The sequence below is a fragment of the Cherax quadricarinatus genome, chromosome 52 (assembly GCF_038502225.1).
Source record: "Cherax quadricarinatus isolate ZL_2023a chromosome 52, ASM3850222v1, whole genome shotgun sequence".
Lineage (NCBI taxonomy): Eukaryota > Metazoa > Arthropoda > Malacostraca > Decapoda > Parastacidae > Cherax > Cherax quadricarinatus.
The window spans coordinates 18187014-18212667 of record NC_091343.1 but is presented as its reverse complement, the minus strand read 5'-3'; the positions used below and the strand labels follow the sequence as shown (position 1 = coordinate 18212667).

Below are 25654 nucleotides of genomic sequence, written 5' to 3'. Positions count from 1 at the left end.
GAGGACGAAGAAGGAACCTCACTAAAAACAGTTAGCTGTGAGTAAAGGTTCCAATTTGCCTGATCAAATTGCCAGCATGGGTTACGAAGAGGTGGTGAATATGAAGGGGAAGTAAGAATGATTGGGAAATGATCGCTGTCATGTAAATCCGGGAGAACAGACCAGGTGAAGTCTAATGCGGCGGAGAAAGAGCAGACTGAGAGATCGATGCAAGAGAGAGTATGAGTCCGAAGATCAAAATGGGTGCGAGTACCTCTATTTAAAACATGGAGAGGGTGGGTAGCAAGAAAAGCCTTTAACTGAATGCCACGGGAATCACAGCGAGACCCCCACAGAGGAAATGATGGGCATTAAAATCACCAAGTAACAGAAGTGGTGGCAGTAATGATGAAACAAGAAAGGAAATATCTGGGATAGATAATGCCCGAGAAGGAGAGAGATACAAAGAACAGTGTGTATACCACCTATGCAAGTGGATACGGGCTGCCGTGTAATGCAGCGAAGTATGAACAAATAGCTGATGGTACAGAATATCAGTGTGTAGAAGAAGGGCACTTTCATTAAAGGTCCCATCAGGAAAAGGATCTGAAGAATACAATAAATTACAGCCTGAGATAGGATAGATAACGGCAGAGTGTAATTTTGGTTCCTGTAAGCAAACACCAACAGGGGAAAACTGGGAGAGCAACATCTGAAGCTCACCCCGATTACCCAAGGCCGCGAATATTCCACTGTAAATAGGCCATGATTGGCAATGATAAAGATACCTGAAATCTGCAGGTAAGGGTACCTACGGACTAAAGGGGGTTAGAAAAGTCCACATGCGGTGGCAAAGGAAAACGTTCAAGTAGCGAAAGAACGGTGCATTGTGAAGAAAGGAGTTGCGCAGATGGAGAAGAGGAAAGAGAAGGAACAGAGGGTGGATCAGTGTCCATTGATGGTTTGGTCTCTGCAATATATTCAGAGATTGCTTCAAGTGTTTCGGAGTTCAGAGACGTCGTATGGGAGACAATATTGGAGATGGAAGGAGGAGGAGTTTGAGTAAAGATCGGAGCTATAATGGACTGTACCAAGGTGGGGGGGGCGAAAGGGTGGAGGGAAATGGAGAAGTGTGGGAGAGGACAGAAGAGGCAGAAACCTGGGAGGTGGCAGAAGAGGAAGAAACTTGGGAGGGGACAGGGGAGGAAGGCACAGTACGAGGAGGAGGATGAACCTCCACACTTGTAACAGAGCCAGTGAAAGGGGAAGACCCAGGTACAGAGACCGGGAAGGTAAAATGTGGAGGTGGATGAAGGGAAGGAGGGGTTAAAGGAGATTTTTTGGGCCTCTGAGAAGTAGAGGGACAATTGGGAGGTGGTGTCGTATGAGGTCTTGTCGATACCAGGGTTTGTGAGGGAGGACACGAAGAAGTAAGGACAGACTGAGGAGTTGAATCAAGAAATCGTAATGACACGATTGCAAACAAACCATACCCCCGGCCGGGATTGAACCCGTGGTCATAGAGTCTCAAAACTCCAGCCCGTCGCGTTAGCCACTAGACCAGCTAGCCACAATAAGATTCATCCAACTAGGTATATTTCTACACCATAGGAAGGTTCCTATTGTGTAGAAATATACCTAGTTGGATGAATCTTATTGTGGCTAGCTGGTCTAGTGGCTAACGCGACGGGCTGGAGTTTTGAGACTATGACCGTGGGTTCAATCCCGGCCGGGGGTATGGTTTGAGGAGTTGAAGTAGGAACGTCTGAGCCCAGGACGGCAAAAGAATTAGATACAGGAGTGACTATGGGACTGGCAACCACAGAGGAGGCTGCAGAAGATGTGACCCCAGAAGTGGGGGGACGCTTTGAAACACGAGAACAAGAAACACGGGGCAGTCTCCCTTGGAGGCGGAGATGAGAAACCGCCATAGCATAAGGGAGACCTTCTGCCTCTGAGGCAATGAATTTCCCGCTCATTTAAGTAGACTTGGCAATGGCGAGAGTACGAAGGGCGAGCCTCATGACAATTAAGGCAAGAGGGAGTTCGACTGCAAGACGTATTAGAATGGTCATCGGCACAACAGACTGGGCATTCGGCTATAGATCTGCAATATTTTGCTGGGTGGCCAAATCGCCAGCAATTCCTACACTGTTGCGGTGTAGGGATCAACTTCCGAACTTGTAACCGATGTCCTGCTACATAAACAGAGGATGGGAGTTCACGGCTGTCAAAAGTTAAACGAGCCACATTGCAAGGGTATCGTCTTCGTCCGCGGGCAGGAAGAACATAAGTGTTTACCTTGAGAATTGGGAGATCTTAGAGTTCCAGCTGTTCGAGAATGTCAGTGCCACATGTCTGGAAATTCTGTTGGACTATGGTATGGGGCAGAATAACAGTACCACTACAAGAATTGAGGGAATGATGTTTTTCAATAGTGATAGGAATAGTATCGATATGTGAAAGAAGAGAAAGATCATGAGCTTGGGTAGAATTCTGGACTGTGATGATGCATGTACCACTCTTAAGAGCATGAAAGGAAATATCTCTACCAACGTGGCGTAGGAGCGCTTTGCCAATACTATGGTCAGAAAGATAGGCAGCAGAAGAAGTCAGTCTTAATGTAAAGAATTTAGTCCATTGTGTGGTCCGAAACTGAGTGAGGAGAGGGAGTGCATGAAGTGTGTCTTTTCTGAGTAGAATGGGAGGGTAATGAAGTAACATCATTAGGAGACTGCCGTTGACGTTTAGAAGTGGGACCAGAGTCTGTCCGACGTGGGACGGGCTGGCGATTCGAAAATCGCCGCACCGTAGAGGGAGAAGCCGGAAGCATAGTCAAAGGAGAGCGGAGGTCAGACAAATCGAAGGAGTCAGTGGAAGTCCCAGTACCTGAAGCTGGTGAGGAAACAGCACCAGCAAGAGGTACAGGGGCATTAGGAATGTCCAAAGAGTGGCCAAAAGATGAGGCGAGGTCAGAACGGGGTGCGGTAACAATAAGGGGCCTGGGGGTAGCGGGATCAGGGATCGGTTAGGTTACTTTTTTTTTTTTTTTCTTAAAAACAAAAAGAAGAAAAGAAAAGAAAAATAAAAAAAGGGGGGACCGGGGAGGGATAGTTCCTAGGAGGAATGAAAGGGCCAGAAATCTCCCTCCGCGCCCAAGAGGACCTCAGCACCGCAAGTAGCGCAGATGCAGCATGGAACCTGTGCCATATCCTACCCATCATGCCAGTAAACCAGCAATCCGGGATAGCAACCTCACATCTGCTGAGCTACCTTGGTGGACAAAAGAGAGGGCGGCTGGATATCCGCCACAAAACATACCTCCTTCGACCACCACCCCTGGAATCCGGAAGGTGGCTTCCAGAGATACACCCGTCGCCTGAAAGACACCAAAAGCCACCCTCCGGAATACCGGAGAGGGATCGGGACATCCCCAGGCAATCCAGATTCCATGGCAAACTACGCCACCGCCAAGAACCTCAATGGAATGGGATGGACCCCGGTACCCTTTCCCCTACCTAGGAACTAGCGCGCCTGTGGGAAAAAAAACCAAAGGCCAAAAAGGAAGGGCAAAAGGGAGGGGTGGGGAGGAGGAGGAAAGGAAAAAGGGGAGGATGGGATAGGGAAGGGGGGATTGGGGGGTAATTAGGTTCGGTCTGAGGAAGGAGACCGACAGGTCTAATTCCTCAGACCAAGAGCCTCTTCACCACGCCAAGGAGCTCCCCTTGAAGAGGGGAGGTAAATGAAATTTTGTAAGTGAGCGGGCTGGGACATTCAGCAAGTTGTGTGAGAGCATGTTAGAGAGGAATGAAGGCAAATGCTTTTCATGACTTGACGTGTTGAAGTGTGAACAAGGTAGCATTCATAAAGTGATTCAAGGGAAACTAGTTAGCCAGACTTGGGTCCTGGAGATGGAAAGTACAGTGCCTGAACTTTAAAGGAGGGGTGGAGATATTGCAATTTGGAGAGGCATCTGAAATGTAGTATTGGCGCACCTGTGACAAGACAGTGATGAGTGAATGATGATGAAAGTTTCCTCTTTTTTTGGGGTCACTACCTAGGTGGGAGAACTCTGGAGTGTTAAAAATATATATAAAATCAAACATGCACACAACCATACATGCACACATTCACTTATACAGTAGACCCTTTAATAACATGTATTCGAGCAACACATTCTGAGTAAAACGGTGAAATTTTTGTGGGTCAATTTGAAGTATCTTATGAGGATGACCATACAGCACGCCATAAATTTATGGCAGTGTATGATTGTGCACTGCCTTCTAGCAATGGAACTGCACTGTAATTACACTTTTCTATGCTCTTAGCAGTAATTTACTTAATATAGCTATATAGAGTTGATGAATGATGATGATTTGATAATAAACTTTTGAAAATATAATTAAATGAATAAGTGAAATAATGATCTTGCAGTGCCACTGTGATAATGGTTTGTTTGGAATTTAAAGAACCACTAAAGCACATACCACATTGTTCCAGTACACTATTGGGAGCAAGGTTCATACACCTTTTATAGTGGTAACCCCTAATAACCAACAGCCACCTTCCACACCAATATATTACTGTACAATAATACTGCATTATTGTTGGCTATTTTTCTCTGAAATACATTTATCTTTAGTGTATGTTTGGTATAACTATGGCGAGTTCCTAAATGTCTGGTACAATGTGGCAAGGGAATGTGGCTTGTGGTGACAGCACCTGATGCTCCCTGCCCTATGTTTGTGCAGAAATTATACAAGGCCACATCAACTCTTCTCACATTTCCAGATCAACAAGAAAGAGCTATTACTTTTTTTTTTTTTGAGGTCTCAAAAACATAACCCTAATTTGTCCATATGTTTTTCTGTTTGCTTAACAATTTCAAATAACAGTTCTTCAGGAATGTGACTCCTGTGTTTGAAGGTCTACTGTGTAAGATAACAGAGATAAATGTGTATGTATATATTTGCATGTATGCACATATATACATGCATATTTGAATGTATATTTGTGTTTGTATGCATGTGTGTATATATATATGTATGTATATATGTATATATGTACGTATATTATATATGTATGTATATATGTATATCTGTATGTATATACATGTGTAATAAATTATATATATATATATATATATATATATATATATATATATATATATATATATATATATATATATATATATATATATATATATATATATATGCCTATTATATTATTGCATGTGAAGACAGTCTTCATATGAGTGGTGTTACATTATAAATACTGTACTGTATGTATCTATTGTATATTTTTGGTTCACACATTATATATACAAATATTCAGCCATATGCTTAACATTTGTAACTATTAACTGTAACATTTCAGGCATTGCCAATAGTGAATTCAATACAAAATACTGCAGTCATTAAAACCTTCATAATACTGTAAACAGGAAAAGGTAATGTATGGTAGTAACTACATAAAAAAAGACCTCTTAGTTTAATTATGAATTATGTGCTGTACTGAAACAAATTCATATGCAACAATATTTTCAGATTTTCTAGTTTCTTCTGAGAGAAATACCTGAAGACTCTAGCTCTTCCTGACATGAGATGATGAACATGAATTGATGACTATGTTGGTGAAATGATGATGACCTGAGACTGGAGGTGAATATTATTTACAATTCTGAGTCCTACACTACTCCTGCTATCACTAAGTGATGCTGGACATTGTTTTGATACAAGACAGTGACCTGCTGAATGCACCACCTTGCCTGCTCCCCTACAGTGAAGGTGGTCCACTACTAAACTGCAATCATAATATTCCCGGTATATTTTGCTTAGAAAAATTAATGAAGATTCCATTTCAGGTGTAGCCAGTGTTCACACTATATAATAGTGATAAATTGACTTATTTTAAGACTACACTATCTTTACAAGACATTCTTGTTAAAGAATGAGACAGCTTGTACAATATTTTGTAAATCTCTACTACTGGTATCTTCAGTGTCTGCACACCAGGAATATTATGATTACAATGTACTAATCTAGCATATTCTACATAATGAATTATGGTATGAGCTTCACAGCATAACATTTTATACAATAAATTCCTTCACAGTTATAAAAAATCTCTTACTGCCTTAAAAACCCAAGAAAATTAAATACATGTGACTTCTTACTGTTAAGAATGAGTAATGTACAATAACAAGGACACAACAAATTTTAGTGATGTTATATTATCTGACCAAGGCAAAGAAGAACTATTCTAAAAAAAATGAAGAGGTACATTTGGCATATATAAAATAGACATTAAAAATATTAATTGTCCAATTATATATAATTTGAAGGTAAAGATAAAATTGTGAAAGGATGAACATGGTCATGCTGGGTGTTGCAATGCACACAAAATAAGTGAAATTTTTGAATTATTGAGAACTTTACACACAGTGCATCTTGACTTATTTATGGCCAACGATTAACTGGGACACTTGAATGCCAATTAAGCAGGACCTAGTTAATCAGATCCTGGCTACAAGTTGGATACTGAGATAAACACTGCTTCATACATGTTAATATCTTGAAATGAAAGTAACATGTAAAGGCAAAGTATCCCATTGGTCATAATTATAACAATGTACTTGGTCCTTTAAAAATATAAGTTAGGCATATTGAGGGATTATTAATGTATAAATACTCCTTATTTTACATGGAAAAACTAATTACATAAATAATTCAAATGAAATAGGAAATTCTTGTAATTATATATTTTATAATAAAATTAATTAGTGCAGTATTTAAATTTTCTTTAGGAATATTGGTATAACAAGGCAGTACCATGCAGTAACTTTTGTCCTTTATGACATTCTATCCGAGACCTCACATGGGTAAACAACTTATCGGAGATTGGTATACAGTATCTTTCCAAAATGTAATAACAAGAACATCGAAGATACATTGACCTGATAACTCGGCAGTCACCTAACACTGTACAAATAGATTACATTTTTGCCAAGAGTAACGAAGTATGCTTTCATAAGTAAAACTATAATTATGTACATTATTATACAATTACATTATTATTAATTTCTATTTTTGAGGTGATCTTTAAAAAGCTGGTGCTGATATTTTGGCACGTTTTATCTATTAGAGAAACCTAAATACAGGCTAGAGAGGAGTGTATCTGTCAAGTCTCATGGCTCACAGAGAACTGGTTGAAGGGCAAGGCATTCTGAACTGCTCTTGTACCCAAAAAATTATCTGGCTACTTATAGAAAGTTCATTTTAAGGCAAAAGGCTGATTCCCCATGAAACTTGACTCTGAAAGAGCTTTTGTAGACTAAGGCATAAACAAAATCTTTGGCACCCTACAACAAAGCTAACAAACTGGCAAATAACTCTACTTGCATATCGTTTTGCGATGGTTCCATGCTCATGTGCAGGGATAACGATAGGCAATAATGCCAAAAAAAAAATATTGAGTATATGACCTTGGAGACCTTGAAAAAGAGATGTAGATTTTTTCATTATTTTGGATAATATAATATAAACCTTCAATTAATTTTGCTATGAAAGAACTATACAATATGTTATCTTACCTCTTTTTCAAGACCATCTCAGATTTATAACTTTTTAAAGGTTTTCTATAAGAAAACCAATGGTTGTATTTGCATGATATTGTGAGCCTAACAGCAATTGCAAGAGAAAAAGCAAATTGCATATACATATGTTGATAAATGGAATTTGAAATTAAATATTCCATGGTGAAAATACTTATGTACAATAACAATGGGAAATATCAATGGAAACAATAGTAAAAAATGATTTCATCTTTGTCATAACACAATTAATCTGGTCTAAAATTTGACATCAAATTGAGACACGTGCCAATAATCAACATGACAAAAATTTCAGGAACATATTGAAATGCTAAGTTGTAACATTTAGAGCAACCAAAGTGCTCCTTCTCTTCTCCTTTGGGTACTCGTAGCGCATGAAGCCTCACAGTTGGGCTTACAGGAATAGACTGGGTTAATGCCAGTCAGGCAAGGGTAACCAAGAATCACGCATGTTGAGCTTGGTCACAAAATGTAAGCAAGAATCTATGTAACTGTTAGCCATCAGCTTTCAACTAGAAGACTATCAGCTATCATTAATGGCCAACACAGTCGCCAAGAAGGTGTTGGCATGCAGCTGGGGGCACCGGTTACATTGGGGGGGAGCGTCAAGGTGGGCCCACAGAAGGCTTGCGTCAGCTGGCTTCAGTGTTTAGGGCTTCTGTGGAGCCTTGAGAAGCATGAGGGGAGTCATGGTCGGCAACCTGATGGATCTGTACAGACACTAAAGATGGGTTGGAGGCCCCTGAAGTGGCAGAAGTGGCAGAGGCTCGAGAGGCGCGGCGTGAAATAGGGAAGAAGAAGAGAGACCCACGGGGAGATGTTGAAACCTCATTAACAGAGGCACGGGAAGCACGACGTGAGCTTGATCCTCCTCCATCCACCTGTAAAGATACAGTACTGTAGCAGCACTTATAAATGTATTCCTTGACTTGACCCCACTTACTACAGATTTTGTCTTCAATTATCAAAGCATTCCCAATTCGATACAGTATTCCTATTTCATGTCAGTGAATGCTTTTTTTTTTATATCTATTCATTCTTATAACAGTATCATACAGTATATTAAGGTCATGTATGTGTGTGCATGCGTGTTATACACAACAGACTGTTGATCAAGGCGTGATCTAGGATGCTGAAGAGCTGGCAGATTTTCAATCATGACATCATATTTATGGTGTAAATATAGGTAAACAACAGCTAAATGCTGGTACAAAAAGGCTAGTAACTGACACTTTCACTGTAAGAGTCATTCACTTTCCCCTAGGAGTATTTATACAAATGGTGAATAGGTTAGTGATTGATAATAAAGACTGAAAAGCAAGCAATCCTATAATTTGACAATTACAGCCCTTCTAGAATGAGGCATAATCACTAATGGAACAAGTGATCACAACCCAACTTTCTACAACATATCTCAAAAACCATAAGATAGAAATCATACCATGGGAGGAGATAGAACCTGCGATCAGAGAGTCATAAAACTTCAAAAGCGCTGGCCACTGGGCCAGCTGGCTACAACAGGATTCATCCAACTAGGTATATTTATACACTACAGGAAGATTAGCATAGGCACCACTGACCACAAATGCAAGTTTTCTCTTCTGTACCAAGATTCCATCATGACTACTTTGAGGGGACTTGAGCTAGAGCTAGTCACAGCAACAGTGGCAGGAGATTTGTCTGTAAAAACTTGCACCATACCTTCCTATGGTGTATAAATATACCTAGTTGGACGAATCTTGTTGAAGCCAGCTGGCCCAGTGGATAGCATGTCAGTCTGGAGTTTTATGACTTTCTGATCACGGGTTCTATCCTCGCCCGTGGTATGGTTTGTTTACAATTGTCTCATTATGATTTTGCGAGAAATAAGGTACAAAGAAAATGAAGGTCAGACTACACAAGAAAACCTCAATACAGAACTTTACTGGACCAGCCAGGGTATAGACTGGAAAACTAAATTAAATACATAGTAAACAAAAATTTAGGAGCTAACAGTTTCCTTAGCAAAAACTTCATCTACTATAGTGCAGCGATATATTTTCAAACAAAGTAGTATATTATAGGAAAAAAGATATAGCCAACAATAAAAAGCCTGATGAGAAACAACTGTAGTACAGTATGTTCTCATATAAAACTCCTCTTATTGCATGATTTTTTTTTGTGTAAATGCAATAGAAAAAAGTACATCCACAGTTAAACAGCACAGGGAAAGGCCTTCATATTATGTTCCACTCAATTTTCTATGCACTTTTTTCAATCATATGTAAACCTAGGCATACCTCGGTAATATGGCACTTTACAATTATATTCAAGTACAGTAGGGCCCCACTTATGGCAGGTTAGGTTCCAGGCTACCGCCATATAGCAGAAATCGCCATTAAGTGGAACGCCCTTGTTTTCCACTTATACAGAAAGGGAGGGGAATGATTTTCTATTTTTTAGCTAACATACGTGTAAATTTTACAATATTCCTAGTAATGACCCTCGTGTTGTAGATAGTCTTAATGACCCTCGTATTGTAGATAGTCTTAATGACCTTGGTGTAGTAGATAGTCTTTTTAGTATGATAATAAGATGTTATCTTCATTGTAGAATAATAAGAAAATATTCTAACCTTTATATTATAATAATAAGGTAAAAGGACCCCAATGGAAATAAGTCACTCTGTCTGACTTTTTTGGGTTATCCCAGGTTCTCTACACACATGCTGCTATGTATGATAATTCTATGTAACTGTATTTGTGTATACCTGAATAAACTTACTTACTTACTAAATGCATATAAATGCTATATAACAAGTTTACACTAACATGTATTAAGTTAGCAATAGATCTAGGCATTAAAAAACAATAAAAAAGTAAAATACACAGAGTACACTCATTACTTACCTTAAAATATTTGTAGTCTTAATGTAGGGTGAGACAAGTAGTATTTATTCTAAGAAATCAAGTGTGGTAGGTATGGTAGCCAGCCAGAGTACCATACCAGGCCACCCCACCAACACATAATATACGACATTTAAAGCATTCCAGAGCGAAAAAATGTATATGCAGTTCACACATTACTTACCTTAAAATATTTGTAGTATTAATGTAGGGTGAGAGGTGAGTAAACAAGACAAAATGAATAAATGCGAGAGAGAGAGAGAGAGAGAAAATGAGTAAATGAGAGGACAGACGCGAAGTATGTAAACAAACAGACGAACGTGCCTGGTTTTGGTTCATACACGTTTGTATTATAACATAATACAGGTCTCCCTCAACATTCGCGAGGGTTAGGGGATCACGAGCCTCGCGAATGTTGAAAAACCGTGAATGTTTGGTGCCCCAATATATTGTAGGGAAATATATTACAATACTGCTTCCTTAACTTGTTGAACCATGAATAATCATAAAATACATGAAAACGTCGTAAATTGTACTAAATATATACATGTTATGCTTTAATAACGTATGTTATTTAATAACATGTATGTTAATAACATGTATGTTATTAAATACCACAGACTCCACCACTGCCTCCACCATTGGGAGTCCCTACTACCCTCCCTCCGACCCCCGCAACTGGCAGCCAGCCCTCCCACCACTCAGTGTGGCGAGTGTTTTGTTTGTTCATTATTTGCTATTAAACTACAGAATAAATAATGTAAACCCATTCATGACTTCATATTGGAGTGGCTATTAGGAAAGGTATTAGACGGTGACATCATGTGTTTACTCTTGAACACAGCAAAGAATCGAACATTTCTGCTATTGCTAATAATAACAATAGTCATAATAATAATAATAATAATAATAATAACAATAGTCATAATAATAATAATAATAATAATAATAATAATAATAATAATAATAAATAATAATAATAATAAATAATAATAATAAATAATAATAATAATAATAATAATAATAATAATAATAATAATAATAATAATAATAATAATAATAATAATAATAATAATTAATAATTACGATATAATTGAAGAAGGAAATTGTACAAAAATACGAGGGAGTGGTTGACACATCGTCAGTGTGACTTTGTTTATGCTGGAGTGAACATTAGTCTCCCTGCTCTTCCAAACATTTCACAATAATTCAGCGGTTGAAGCAGTGGTATTTAATAACATATATGTTATAAATAATAATAGTATATGTTATTATTAATAATATGTATTATTATTAATATGTATGTTATTAAATACCATTGCCTCAATCACTGCCTCTACCACTCCAGTCACACTCAATCTACAAGCACCAAACACAATGAATTATTGTGAAATGTTTGGAAGAGCAGGGAGACTAATGTTCACTCCAGCATAAACAAAGTCACACTGACGATGTGTCAACCACTCCCTCGTATTTTTGTACAATTTCCTTCAATTATATCATATTTATTATTATTATTATTATTACTATTGTTATTATTAGCTGTAGCAGAAATGTTTAATTCTTTGCAGTGTTCAAGAGTAAACACATGATGTCACCGTCTAATACCTGTCCGAATAGCCATTCCAATATGCAGTCAATAATGGGTTTACATTATTTATACTGTAGTTTAATAGCAAATAATGAACAAACAAAACACTCCCCACACTGAGTGGTGGGAGGGCTGGCTGCCAGTTGCGGGGGTCGGAGGGAGGGTAGTAGGGACTCGCAGGTGGCGGGAAACTTAAATATGATTTGGAGGCTGGGAATTTGGTGGCTGGGAATTTGGCGGTTGGGAATTCACGAATGTGTGAAGCCCGTAAAAGTTGAAAACGTGAATGTTGAGGAAGACCTGTACAACTTTTTTTTTTTTTTTTTTTTTTTTTTTAACAATTCGGCCGTCTCCCACTGAGGGAGGGTGACCCAAAAAGAAAGAAAATCCCCAAAAAGAAAATACTTTCATCATCATTCAACACTTTCACCTCACTCACACAATCACTGTTTTTGTTGAGGTGCTCCGAACACAACAGCTTAGAAGCATATACGTATAAAGATACACAGCATATCCCTCCAAACTGCCAATATCCCGAACCCCTCCTTTAGAGTGCAGGGATTGTACAAACATGTATTATGTTATAATACGAACATGTATGAACCAAAATCAGACGTGGAGACAACTTGTATACTGTGTACAAGTTGTCTCCATGTTGATACAGTAGAATAAATAAAGAGGAACACTCCCAGTCTCATGTAATGCTATTTTAGAAGAAATGACACTACTCACCTAATTGTGGTTGCAGGGGTTGAGACTCAGCTGAGTGAAGACATACAAAAGGAATAATTTTCTACAGTTACTCCCAGTAATATTGTGTACACATTTTCTTTGGTGTTGAACTACAAACGTTATTCTTTCCAACACTCTGACTGGAGAAACATCTCATATTTATGTTAATTTTTTCTACTGTGGGGTGTATTTATCATGCTTTTATGTTATATATTTTTTTTTATTATCACACTGGCCGATTCCCACCAAGGCAGGGTGGCCCGAAAAAGAAAAACTTTCACCATCATTCACTCCATCACTGTCTTGCCAGAAGGGTGCTTTACACTACAGTTTTTAAACTGCAACATTAACACCCCTCCTTCAGAGTGCAGGCACTGTACTTCCCATCTCCAGGACTCAAGTCCGGCCTGCCGGTTTCCCTGAACCCCTTCATAAATGTTACTTTGCTCACACTCCAACAGCACGTCAAGTATTAAAAATCATTTGTCTCCATTCACTCCTATCAAACACGCTCACGCATGCCTGCTGGAAGTCCAAGCCCCTCGCACACAAAACCTCCTTTACCCCCTCCCTCCAACCTTTCCTAGGCCGACCCCTACCCCGCCTTCCTTCCACTACAGACTGATACACTCTTGAAGTCACTCTGTTTCTCTCCATTCTCCCTACATGTCCGAACCACCTCAACAACCCTTCCTCAGCCCTCTGGACAACAGTTTTGATAATCCCGCACCTCCTCCTAACTTCCAAACTACGAATTCTCTGCATTATATTCACACCACACATTGCCCTCAGACATGACATCTCCACTGCCTCCAGCCTTCTCCTCGCTGCAACATTCATCACCCATGCTTCACACCCACATAAGAGCGTTGGTAAAACTATACTCTCATACATTCCCCTCTTTGCCTCCAAGGACAAAGTTCTTTGTCTCCACAGACTCCTAAGTGCACCACTCACCCTTTTCCCCTCATCAATTCTATGATTCACCTCATCTTTCATAGACCCATCCGCTGACACGTCCACTCCCAAATATCTGAATACATTCACCTCCTCCATACTCTCTCCCTCCAATCTGATATCCAATCTTTATGTGCATTGAGTTTTTGCATAGCGTGAGATGGACACGAGGAACATCAAAGAGTGATCTGTGCCTTGTGTTATGGTCATGTGTTCTGTTGAGGTTGGCAAGGAGATGTTTGAGGGGAGGGTTAATATCAGAGTTAAGAATCTTTTTATCCTCATAACCTTACTCTTTCCTGTATTCACTTTTAATTTTCTTCTTTTGCACACCCTACCAAATTCATCCACCAATCTCTGCAACTTCTCTTCAGAATCTCCCAAGAGCACCGTGTCATCAGCAAAGAGCAACTGTGACAACTCCCACTTTATGTGTGATTCTTTATCTTTTAACTCCACACCTCTTGCCAAGACCCTCGCATTTACTTCTCTTACAACCCCATCTATAAATATATTAACCCTTTCAGGGTCCAAGGCCCAAATCTGGAGTCACGCACCAGTGTCCAAGAATTTAAAAAAAAAAAAATTTGTTATTTTTTCTTATGAAATCGTAGAGAATCTTTTTGTGAAGGTAATAAAACAAAAAGTACGAAATTTGGTGGAAAATTGACGAAATTATGCTCTCGCAAATTTTGATGTGTCAGCGATATTTACGAATCGGCGATTTTGCCGACTTCGACTCCCATTTTAGGCCAATTACATTATTCCAATCAACCAAATTCTTAGCTATTTCACTAGTATTACTTCTATTCTATCGATTGAGCACAAGAAATCGCCAAGTCAACTGTTTCAACTACAAAATAAAGTGATCGGAAATTGTTAATTTGGCCAATTCAACACAAAGTTCAAAATATTCCAATTTCAAAATAGGGTCCAGAATGAACAATGTAGGCATTCCTGGCACTAAACTAACATTTCCTCTGTTTATTAGTTATGTTTTGAGGCTTTACAAATAAATTCCATTTTGATTTTTTATTCACATAATGAATTTTTATTCACACCAAAAAATAGAAGATTTACTGTTATGCAATACTGTAATAATTGTATAAATATCATCACCATATTTGTGAATGTATATTAGACCCACCAGCTGACGTGTATTAGACGTGTGAGGTCGTTTGTTTACTCTTGAATATCGGCAAAAATTTAACATTTCCGCTACTTTGAGCTCAGTTTCAAGCCATTTCCAATGCTAAAACCAATCAAAATCATCTCTATTTCTGTAAAATGTCTTCCATTCTATCAAATGAGACCAAGAAATCGCAAATACAACTATAAAAAACATACGAAAAAACACTGCAAAGTTGCTGTTTTAATCGAAAAATCATGATTTCATTTTTTTTCTCTCATTATACACAGTGTGCTGCAGGATCTGTTTTATGTGGTGCACACATACCACATAGATGTATTCTCTCATATCTAGGCCCAAATGTACCACTCACAGTTTATCAGAGTGAGCTGAGCTCATGGCGTAGATCTACGGTTTGGACCTTGAACGTAAAGCCATAGATCTACGGGACGGACCCTGAAAGGGTTAAACAACCACGGTGACATCACACATCCTTGTCTAAGGCCTACTTTTACTAGGAAATAATTTCCCTCTTTCCTACATACTCTAACTTGAGCCTCACTATCCTCATAAAACTCTTCACTGCTTTCAATAACCTACCTCCTACACCATACACCTGTAACATCTGCCACATTGCCCCCTATCCACCCTGTCATACGCCTTTTCCAAATCCATAAATGCCACAAAGACCTCTTTAGCCATATCTAAATACTGTTCACTTATATGTTTCACTGTAAACACCTGGTTCACACACCCCCTACCTTTCCTAAAGCCTCCTTGTTCATCTGCTATCCTATTCTCCATCTTACTCTTAATTCTTTCAATAATAAAACTACCATACACTTTACCAGGTATACTCAACAGACTTATCCCCCTATAATTTTTGCACTCTCTTTTGTCCCCTTTGCCTTTATACAAAGGAACTATGCATGCTCTCTGCCAATCCCTAGGTACCTTACCCTCTTCCATACATTTATTAAATAATTGCACCAACCACTCCAAAACTATATCCCCACCTGCTTTTAACATTTCTATCTTTATCCCATCAATCCCGGCTGCCTTACCCCCTTTCATTTTACCTACTGCCTCACGAACTTCCCCCACACTCACAACTGGCTCTTCCTCACTCTTACAAGATGTTATTCCTCCTTGCCCTATACACGAAATCACAGCTTCCCTATCTTCATCAACATTTAACAATGTCTCAAAATATTCCCTCCATCTTCCCAATACCTCTAACTCTCCATTTAATAACTCTCCTTTCCTATTTTTAACTGACAAATCCATTTGTTCTCTAGGCTTCCTTAACTTGTTAATCTCACTCCAAAACTTTTTCTTATTTTCAACAAAATTTGTTGATAACATCTCACCCACTCTCTCATTTGCTCTCTTTTTACATTGCTTCACCACTCTCTTAACCTCTCTCTTTTTCTCCATATACTCTTCCCTCCTTGCATCACTTCTACTTTGTAAGAACTTCTCATATGCTAACTTTACATCATCATTCCACCAATCGCTCCTCTTCCCTCCCGCACCCACTTTCCTGTAACCACAAACTTCTGCTGAACACTCTAACACTACATTTTTAAACCTACCCCATACCTCTTCGACCCCATTTCCTATGCTCTCATTTGCCCATCTATCCTCCAATAGCTGTTATATCTTACCCTAACTGCCTCCTCTTTTAGTTTATAAACCTTCACCTCTCTCTTCCCTGATGCTTCTATTCTCCTTGTATCCCATCTACCTTTTACTCTCAGTGTAGCTACAACTAGAAAGTGATCTGATATATCTGTGGCCCCTCTATAAACATGTACATCCTGAAGTCTACTCAACAGTCTTTTATCTACCAATACATAATCCAACAAACTACTGTCATTTCGCCCCATATCATATCTTGTATACTTATTTATCCCCTTTTTCTTATAGATAATACATATTTTAACTAAACCCCTTTCTATACAAAGTTCAATCAAAGGGCTTCCATTATCATTTACACCTGGCACCCCAAACTTACCTACCACACCCTCTCTAAAAGTTTCTCCTACTTTAGCATTCAGATCCCCTACCACAATGACTCTCTCACTTGGTTCAAAGGCTCCTATACATTCACTTAACATCCCCCAAAATCTCTCTCTCTCCTCTACATTCCTCTCTTCTCCAGGTGCATACACGCTTATTATGGCCCACTTTTCGCATCCAACCTTTACTTTAATCCACATAATTCTTGAATTTACACATTCATATTCTCTTTTCTCCTTCCATAACTGATCCTTCAACATTACTGCTACCCCTTCCTTTGCTCTAACTCTCTCAGATACTCCAGATTTAATCCCATTTATTTCCCCCCACCGAAACTCCCCTACCCCCTTCAGCTTTGTTTCGCTTAGGGCCAGGACATCCAACTTCTTTTCATTCATAACATCAGCAATCATCTGTTTCTTGTCATCCGCACTACATCCACGCACATTCAAGCATCCCAGTTTTATAAAGTTTTTCTTCTCTTTTTTAGTAAATGTCTACAGGAGAAGGGGTTACTAGCCCATTGCTCCCGGCATTTTAGTCGCCTCATACGACACGCATGGCTTATGGAGGAAAGATTCTTTTCCACTTCCCCATGGACAATAGAAGAAATAAAGAAGAACAAGAGCTATTTAGAAAAAGGAGAAAAACCTAGATGTATGTACAGGAGGGCCCCGCTTTATGGCGTTTCGCTTTACAGCATTCTGCTAATACCGACATTTCAAATTATGACCAAAACTTGCTATACGGCTCCCCCCACCTGTCTTTCTAATACGGTCACAGTGGCCCACCGAGTTTGTTTACATTCTCCCTGAGCACATCTCATTATGTCTGGAAACTTTCCAAAATTTCAAGTGTTTTAAAGTTATTTTATATTTTATATGTATTGTACTTGATAATTAAACTTGTGTACACCTGTACCTAAATAAACTTACACACTGTGCTGGCATGTAGGTACACATTAAAATCACTAAGAGTCTCTCTACTCTTGATGCAATAATAATAATAATAATAATAATAATAATAATAATAATAATAATAATAATAATAGTAATAATAATAGTAATAATAATAATCTCTTGGGCGCATTAATGTCGCATATTATGTTAATATAGACATTTCCCTTAATCTATCTATGATATTTTTTTCAAAATTATATAAGAAACACATTATGTAACACACAAACATGATACATGCACCCACAGTATAAAAATTTATACAAATATATACGAGATGTTTACCAAATGGTTTGTAGAAGTGTCGGAAGAATTACGTTTTCTCTAGCCCGTCACCTGTTACTAGGGATAACTGTAGAAAAATATTCCTTTCGTATGCCTTCACTTTATAGCTATAATTCTGTACTAACTTGTACACAGTGTAAGAGTATTTGTTTCGTGATTTAATTATTATAATAATAAAAATATTATAAGGTAAAAGTTTCACAAACTCTTACAAATGTACATGAATGAACTAAAACTGGACACGTATTAATACCGTCTATTTTGCCTGACCGAGTGATCGTCCACAACCTGTTCAGTTTGTTTACGCTGTCTGAGCTCGGTGTATCATTAAATGTTGTATATTACGTTAATATACACATTTTCATTAATCCATCCGTGATATTTTTTTTCAAAATTATATAATAAACACGATACATAACATAAATACATAACAACATATGTGTAGAGAACCTAGGATAACCCAAAAAAGTCAGAGTGACTTACTTCCATTGCCTTCACTCAGAGCATCATTTCTTCTCAAAATGATGTTACATGAGAATGGGAGTGTTCTTCTTTATTTATTCTACCGTATCAATGTAGAGACAACCTGTACACAATGTAACTTGTACACAAACCAGACGTGTACACTGTTTACAAAACTTACCTTCGCCTGGTTTGTTTACATAACTCTGCGCCTGTCCTCTCTCATGCACTCATTCTTTCTCTCTGGTATGGTAGCCTGGCTGACTACCATACATACCACACTTGATTTTTTACAATAAATACTACTCATCTCACCCTATATTTTAAGGTAAGTAATGAGTGAACCGTATATACATTTTATCGCTCTGGGATGCTTAAATATCATAGAATAGTATGTGTGGGTGGGTTGGCCTGGTATGGTAGCCTGGCTGACTACCATACATACCACACTTGATATTTTACAATAAATACTACTCATCTCACCCTATATTTTAAGGTAAGTAATGAGTGAACTATATATACATTTTATCGCTCTGGGATGCTTAAATATCATAGAATAGTATGTGTGGGTGGGGTGGCCTGGTATGGTAGCCTGGCTGACACCATACATACCACACTTGATTTCTTACAATAAATACTACTTGTCTCACCCTAGATTAAGACTATAAATATTTTAAGGTAAGTAATGAGTGCACTGTGTGTGTATTGTACTTTTTTATTGTTTTTTGATGCCTGGTTCTATTGCTAACATAATATATGTTAGCGTAAACTTGTTATCTAGTGTTTGTATGCATTTGTAAGTGGAAAAAAAGGGTGTTCCACTTTACGGCGGTAGCCTGGAACCTAACCCGCCGTATAAGTGGGGCCCTCCTGTATATATATTTGCATGTGCGTGTCTGTGAAGTGTGACCAAAGTGTAAGTAGGAGTAGCAAGATATCCCTGTTATCTAGCGTGTTTATGAGACAGAAAAAGAAACCAGCAATCCTACCATCATGCAAAACAGTTACAGGTTTCTGTTTCACAGTCATCTGGCAGGACGGTAGTACTTCCCTGGGTGGTTGCTGTCTACCAACCTACAACCTGTTATGTAGCATATTTATTATATAATTTTGAAAAAATATCATAGCTGGATTAATGAAAGTGTGTATACAGTGGACCCTTGACCAACGATATTAATCCTTTCCAGAGAGCTCATCGTTAGACGAAATTATTGTTAGTTGAATTAACTTTCCCCATAAGAAATAAAGGAAATCAAATTAATCCGTTCAAGACACCCAAAAGTATAAAAAAAAATATTTGCCATATGAAATATACATTTTCCTACACACAAACAGAAGGATAGATGCACAATACATGTATACATATGTATATTGTATAATGAAGAATAAATGGTGACACTTACCTGGCCTTAACCCTTTCAGGGTTTCCGACATACTAGTACGGCTTATGCACCAGGGTTACTGACGTACTAGTACGCCTAAATTCTAGAGCCTTCAAATCTAGCAAGAGAAAGCTGGTAGGCATACATATGAAAGAATGGGTCTATGTGGTCAGTGTGCACAGTATAAAAAAAAAAATCCTGCAGCACACAGTGCGTAATGAGAGAAAAAAAAACTGACCGTGTTTTTGGTTTAAAACAGCGACTTTGCACTGTATTTTCGTATGGTATTTATGGTTGCATTCTAGTTTTCCTGGTCTCATTTTATAGAATGGAAGACATATTACGGAAATTGAGATGATTTTGATTGGTTTCACAATGAAAAGTACCTTGAAATTGAGCTCTAAGTAGCAGAAATGTTTGATTTTTGCCGAAGTTCAAAAGTAAACAAATCATGCCACGCGTCCAAAACATGTCAACTGGTGAGTCTAATATTCTTTCACAAGTGCACTGATATTATTTATACCATTTCTATACTAATGCAGTAGTCTGCATAACAGTAAATCTTCTATTTTTTGCGAGAATAAAAATTCAAAGTGGAAAGCAAAAGAAATGTAAGAAGGGCCTGGGGATGTGACTAATGAACAGAGGAAGTGTTACTTTAGTGCCAGGAATGCCTGTCTTGTTTATTCTGAACCCTATTTGGAAACTGACATCTTCTGAAATTTGTGTGAAATTGGCAAAATTGCTAATTTGACCACTTTATTGGATAGTTGAAATCGGTAAATGGGTGGTTCTTGTACTCATTTGATAGAAAAAATGGAGTTCTAGCGAAAACGTTATAATTTTTGTCGACAAGTACACTGGAATTGGCTGAAAATAGGGCTCAAAGTGGGCGAAATCGCCGATGCGTAAACATCGTCGAGACTGCTAACTTCACAAGATCATAATTCCATAAGTTTTCCATCAAATTTCATACCTTTGGTGTCATGATCGCAAAAAGATTATCTATCTTTACATAAGAAAAAATAATTTTTTTTTTCCCGAAAAATTTTCGACCCTGAGAACAAGTTTAGGAGAGGGCCTCTCGACCCTGAAAGGGTTAAATTCACTCACATCACCACTAGTTGCAGGCATTTTTGTTTAATTAAATCATCATGCAACTGCCTTGCCTTTTCACATATGATCGCTTGAGAGATGCTATCTCCTGATATCTGTTTTTTGTTTATCCACACCATTAACAGTCTCTCAACATCTTCGAGTACTTGCAATCTGTGTTTCGAAAAGATACTTGCACCTTTTGCAACAGCAGCTTCCTTGATTGCCTTTCTGTTGGCCAGCACATTAAGTTAGGTACTGGTACACAAGTATAATTTTCAGAGTAGTATATATAAAATATGAAATGACTTTAAAATGCTTGAGATTTTGGAATTTCCAGACATAATGGAGAGACACGGAGCACACAAAGAATGTAAACAAACCAGGTAGGGCATGGTGACCACATTAGAAAGTCAGGTGGGGGAGCCGTAGAGTGAGTTTTGGTCATAATTTGAAATATCCGTATTAGCAGAATGCCGTGAAGTGAAACACCCTAAAGTGGGGCCCTACTGTATATTATTTTTGCTGCTCGCTTTGCTCTTAAGATGTTTTTGGCAATTTATTTATTTTAACTTTTGCATCTTTTTTTTAGGCCTGGTGCTATTGTGCACTTAATAAATGATAGTGTAAACATGTTTTTATACTTTTATATGCACTAGTATGTAAAAAAATGGCAGTCACTATACAGCAGCAGTCTGGACCCTACCCTGTCGTATTAATGAGGTATTCCTGTACAAGAAGATCACACTTTTAGAGGACAGTTACAGGAAAGCTTAATGTATTTCAAAGGCTACTAGGAGCCCAAATTCATATCATCTATGCAAAGACTACTGTACTCACTTGGAGGACAGTAACGGACCTTCGGCGAGGCACACTCATAGGCATTGGGACTACCTGTAACAGGTTTGATACTTTCTTGAAACCAGATCGTATTGAAGATCCCCCTGGAGAGGAGGTTTGTGTCTGTGCCTCTTCCAGGAGCAAATTCTTCTTTTCTAATTCTCGCCGGTACCTAAAAGAAAATTTTTGAAGTGAAAAACATTAGCTTACAGGATTACAATGATCAACATTTACCATGAGGCTAGTGATAGAGATGGATAAGGAGAGATATTAGTGAGCTGGGTGATAGTGTGGAGCTGGGGAGAAGAAAAAAAAAAAGGATGAGAGTGGGGTTGGACAGAAGCAAATGTAAAGGAAGGGCAAGTAGCAAAATGGTAAGGAATATATTGCTAATTTTTTTTTTTTTTCAACAAGTTGGCCGTCTCCCACTGAGGCAGGGTGACCCAAAAAAGAAAGAAAATCCCCAAAAAGAAAATACTTTCATCATCCTTCAACACTTTCACCTCACTCGCACATAATCACTTCTTGCAGAGGTGCTCAGAACAACAGTTTAGAAGCATATACATATAAAGATACACAACATATCCCTCCAAACTGCTAATATCCCAATATATTTATAAAAACAATACTAATGGCATAAGGCATAGTGGCATATGTGAGGCAGCTCCTACTTATACCAATCTATTACCATTCTTGTGTTTCTCCAACCCTATTTTTGTTTCTAACACATTGGCCGTCTTCCACCAAGGCAGGGTAACCCCCCCCCCCCCAAAAAAAAAAAAAAAAAAAAAAAAATAATCATTCACACAATCACTGTCTTTGCAGAGGTATACAGATATGATAGATTAGATGTCTAATATCCCAAACCCCTCTTTTAAAGTGCAGGCATTGCACTTCCTACCTCCAGGACTTAAGTCCGGCTAACAGGGATTAAGTCCGGCTAACCGGTTTCCCTGAATTCCTTCAAAATATTACCCTGTTCACACTCCAACAGCTCATCAGGTCCCAAAACCATTCGCCTCCATTCATTCCTCTTACACTCACACATGCCTACTGCATGTCCAAGCACCTTGCATGCAAAACCTTTTCTCCCATCCCTCCAACCTATGCCTAAGAATTTCCAGTATTTTTACAATGTTACTTTGTAACTTATTTGTCAACATCTGCCTACATATTTTCTAAAGCATTTCTTATCTGGGGCCTTGTTCACTTCAAACATGTTTCAAGTGAATAGGTTTCCAGGACATATACACACACAAATATTTTATGGGTAGATGTTAATATGTCTAAGCACAAATCATCAGTATCATATAGAGTATCAGGTTTTCACCAATGTTAATATTAACCTGGTAGTACAAAACTCAAAGAGGTACAGTTTCTGAAACAAATCTGTGTGTTTCCTCAGTACTTTCCTGTGACTATCATTATTAAAGTAAGAGCAATATTACAAGAGATATAGCTTCAGTTATACATTAAGAACCTAAACTGGAAAAAATTAAATTATTCACAGCCTTCAGTAGCATTCAGTTTCTGGATGCATATCCCCACAAATTTGGAGGAGCACTCTATATATATACATGTTTATAATTTCCCCAATCCAATAATGTGCATCTTATTTACACTTTGTTGCTCATACTTTACTAAATGCCTGAAATTCTACATGATTTCATCTTCAAACTGTGGCTTACAAAACTACTGAATGGTCATTAATTAATTACATCTCCCTTAATGCAAAGTGAACCTCTATTTTCATATTGCTTTTTCAAATTTCAAGCATTTACTTAATTTCTTAAACATTATAACTGGATAGTTAGCTAACAACTTAATGCATTTCTGCATTTAATTTCACAAACTTTATCAAACTACACACTTCTGACATAATTTGGATTTATTACATTTATAACAATCAAAAACGTAAATCAGACATGAAAATAAGGTCAATAAAACTTACTTCAAGAAAGCACGCCAAGCCATTTGGATGGTTTTAGCTGCCGAGTCCATCTTTTTCCAACGTCTAGTAGAGGAAACAATCTCGAGCTCTTTGCGTGTCGGAAACTGCTTCTTAAATTTCTCTTCCATCTGCATCTTGAGCTGAGGGGGGAACTAGGAAACTTTGAGCGTTAGTCGGCGGTATGGCTCGCCTGAAGGTGCACAGTGCAGACACTGCAGGCGGCCGTGCAGGTGAGAGGGCTTGAGGGCGCGGACGCTCCAGACACAAGAGTGGAGGAGAAGACGAGGAGACGAACGGACATGTGAACAATTTTCAAGGCTGATCGAGAACTGGATGGGATTATATTTAGTTTCAAAGCTCATCATGTACCAGACAAAACAAATAATCATTTGCAAGGCCTCAAAAAATATTAAAGACACCAATGTCAAATGAGGTGATAAAAAAGGATCAGACTGACATGTAGATTAGTGAAGGTCACATGAAGACTGGATGGGATATATGAACACTCGCATCAAAAGGACAAGGAACGCAGTAAACCTCGGTTTAACAGACCACAATTTAACGTATTTCAAATTTAACAGACAATCTGTGGCTGGACAACATCCAGAAACAATGGACAGTGTTCAATAAAGAACTGTTGACTGGGTAACCTTATTTCAGATTTAATGGACACAAGGTCCAGTAAACCATAACTGTTTGTTGCTTTTATGAACCATTCTGATACAATGCTGTGTAACTCTTATGATAATGATAATAATAATAATGAATTTAACAGCTAAAGCCCACTAAATCTAAAATTATCTGTTATTGCTGTAGTCAGTTTGGTAAATAGACTTTTGGATTTAATCGACAAATTTCGTTAAATTCAGACTTGACTATTGTTGCAATCATGGGAAAACAGTCTCATTCAGATTTAACAAATAACTGGCTTTAACAAGCATTCCCACCCTACTCGTCCATTAAATCAAGGGTTAACTGTGCTTCAAAACAAAGTTGTTGGAAATATGAGGGCAAGTGTATTGCAAGAATAGTATGACTGATCAGGAGACAGTAGATTTTTGACATAAAAATACTATATTTTTAATATATGTTACAGGATTAGACAAATACTGTCTGTAATCATCATACTTATTGTAATTACTTTTATTAAATATTAACCATTTGCAGAAATGTTAAAAAGCAATTTATGTAGTGGATTAGGTGATGCAGTCAAGTTATACAACTTTCAACAAAATCCTTATCATTGGATTATAATGCCATTCATTATATATGCCCTATGAGAAGAATTTAAAAATAAATGTCTTGTGTTTGATTCAAATTCTTATCACAGTACCTTTATGATCAATGACATACTCAGCCAAAAGATAAACTCACATGAGACATTAAAAAGAAAAAAAAAAAAGATACAAGAGTGTTGCTTATTTTTACCACATCCAGTCTCTCGATAAGTATGAAAATGAATTTTCCCAAGGAATAACTGCACTTAGAAAAAGATAGCAAAAGTTTACAGCACAAGTAAAGACAGAGAATTTTGGCATTAGAAGGTTAACAATAACAGAAGGCTATTGCAAGGTATGGATCTATTTGATGCTGTTCACAAGTTGTTATAATCAAATAGAAACAATTTCTTCAATGAAACACTGCAAATACAGTAGCAAGGACAAACTCAACATCTGAACTTAGGTCTATATATAAAAAATAAATTGCACATAAAAATTACATACTGCATAATGAAAAAAACTTTTTAGGTTTTATTATTTTTTACATGCATAAAAA

The 25654-nt window shown here is 37.9% G+C and overlaps 2 protein-coding genes across 2 annotated transcripts in view; one reads left to right on the top strand and one right to left on the bottom strand.

Annotated features, from left to right (window-relative positions):
- Nucleotides 1-5803, top strand: part of dlg1 (discs large 1) — a 1301051-nt gene extending 1295248 nt beyond the window's left edge. Inside the window, exon 19 of the mRNA XM_070096106.1 lies at nt 5526-5803. Coding sequence (XP_069952207.1) covers nt 5526-5544 — 19 coding nt within the window. The 3' untranslated portion in view covers nt 5545-5803. The remainder of the gene's footprint in view (nt 1-5525) is intronic.
- A 357-nt stretch (nt 5804-6160) lies between these two features.
- LOC128696886 (uncharacterized) overlaps nt 6161-25654 on the bottom strand; it is a 52173-nt gene continuing 32679 nt past the window's right edge. Inside the window, exons 4-6 of the mRNA XM_053788318.2 lie at nt 23879-24018; nt 21928-22099; nt 6161-8472 (exon numbers count right to left, since the gene is read on the bottom strand). Coding sequence (XP_053644293.2) covers nt 8224-8472; nt 21928-22099; nt 23879-24018 — 561 coding nt within the window. The 3' untranslated portion in view covers nt 6161-8223. The remainder of the gene's footprint in view (nt 8473-21927; nt 22100-23878; nt 24019-25654) is intronic.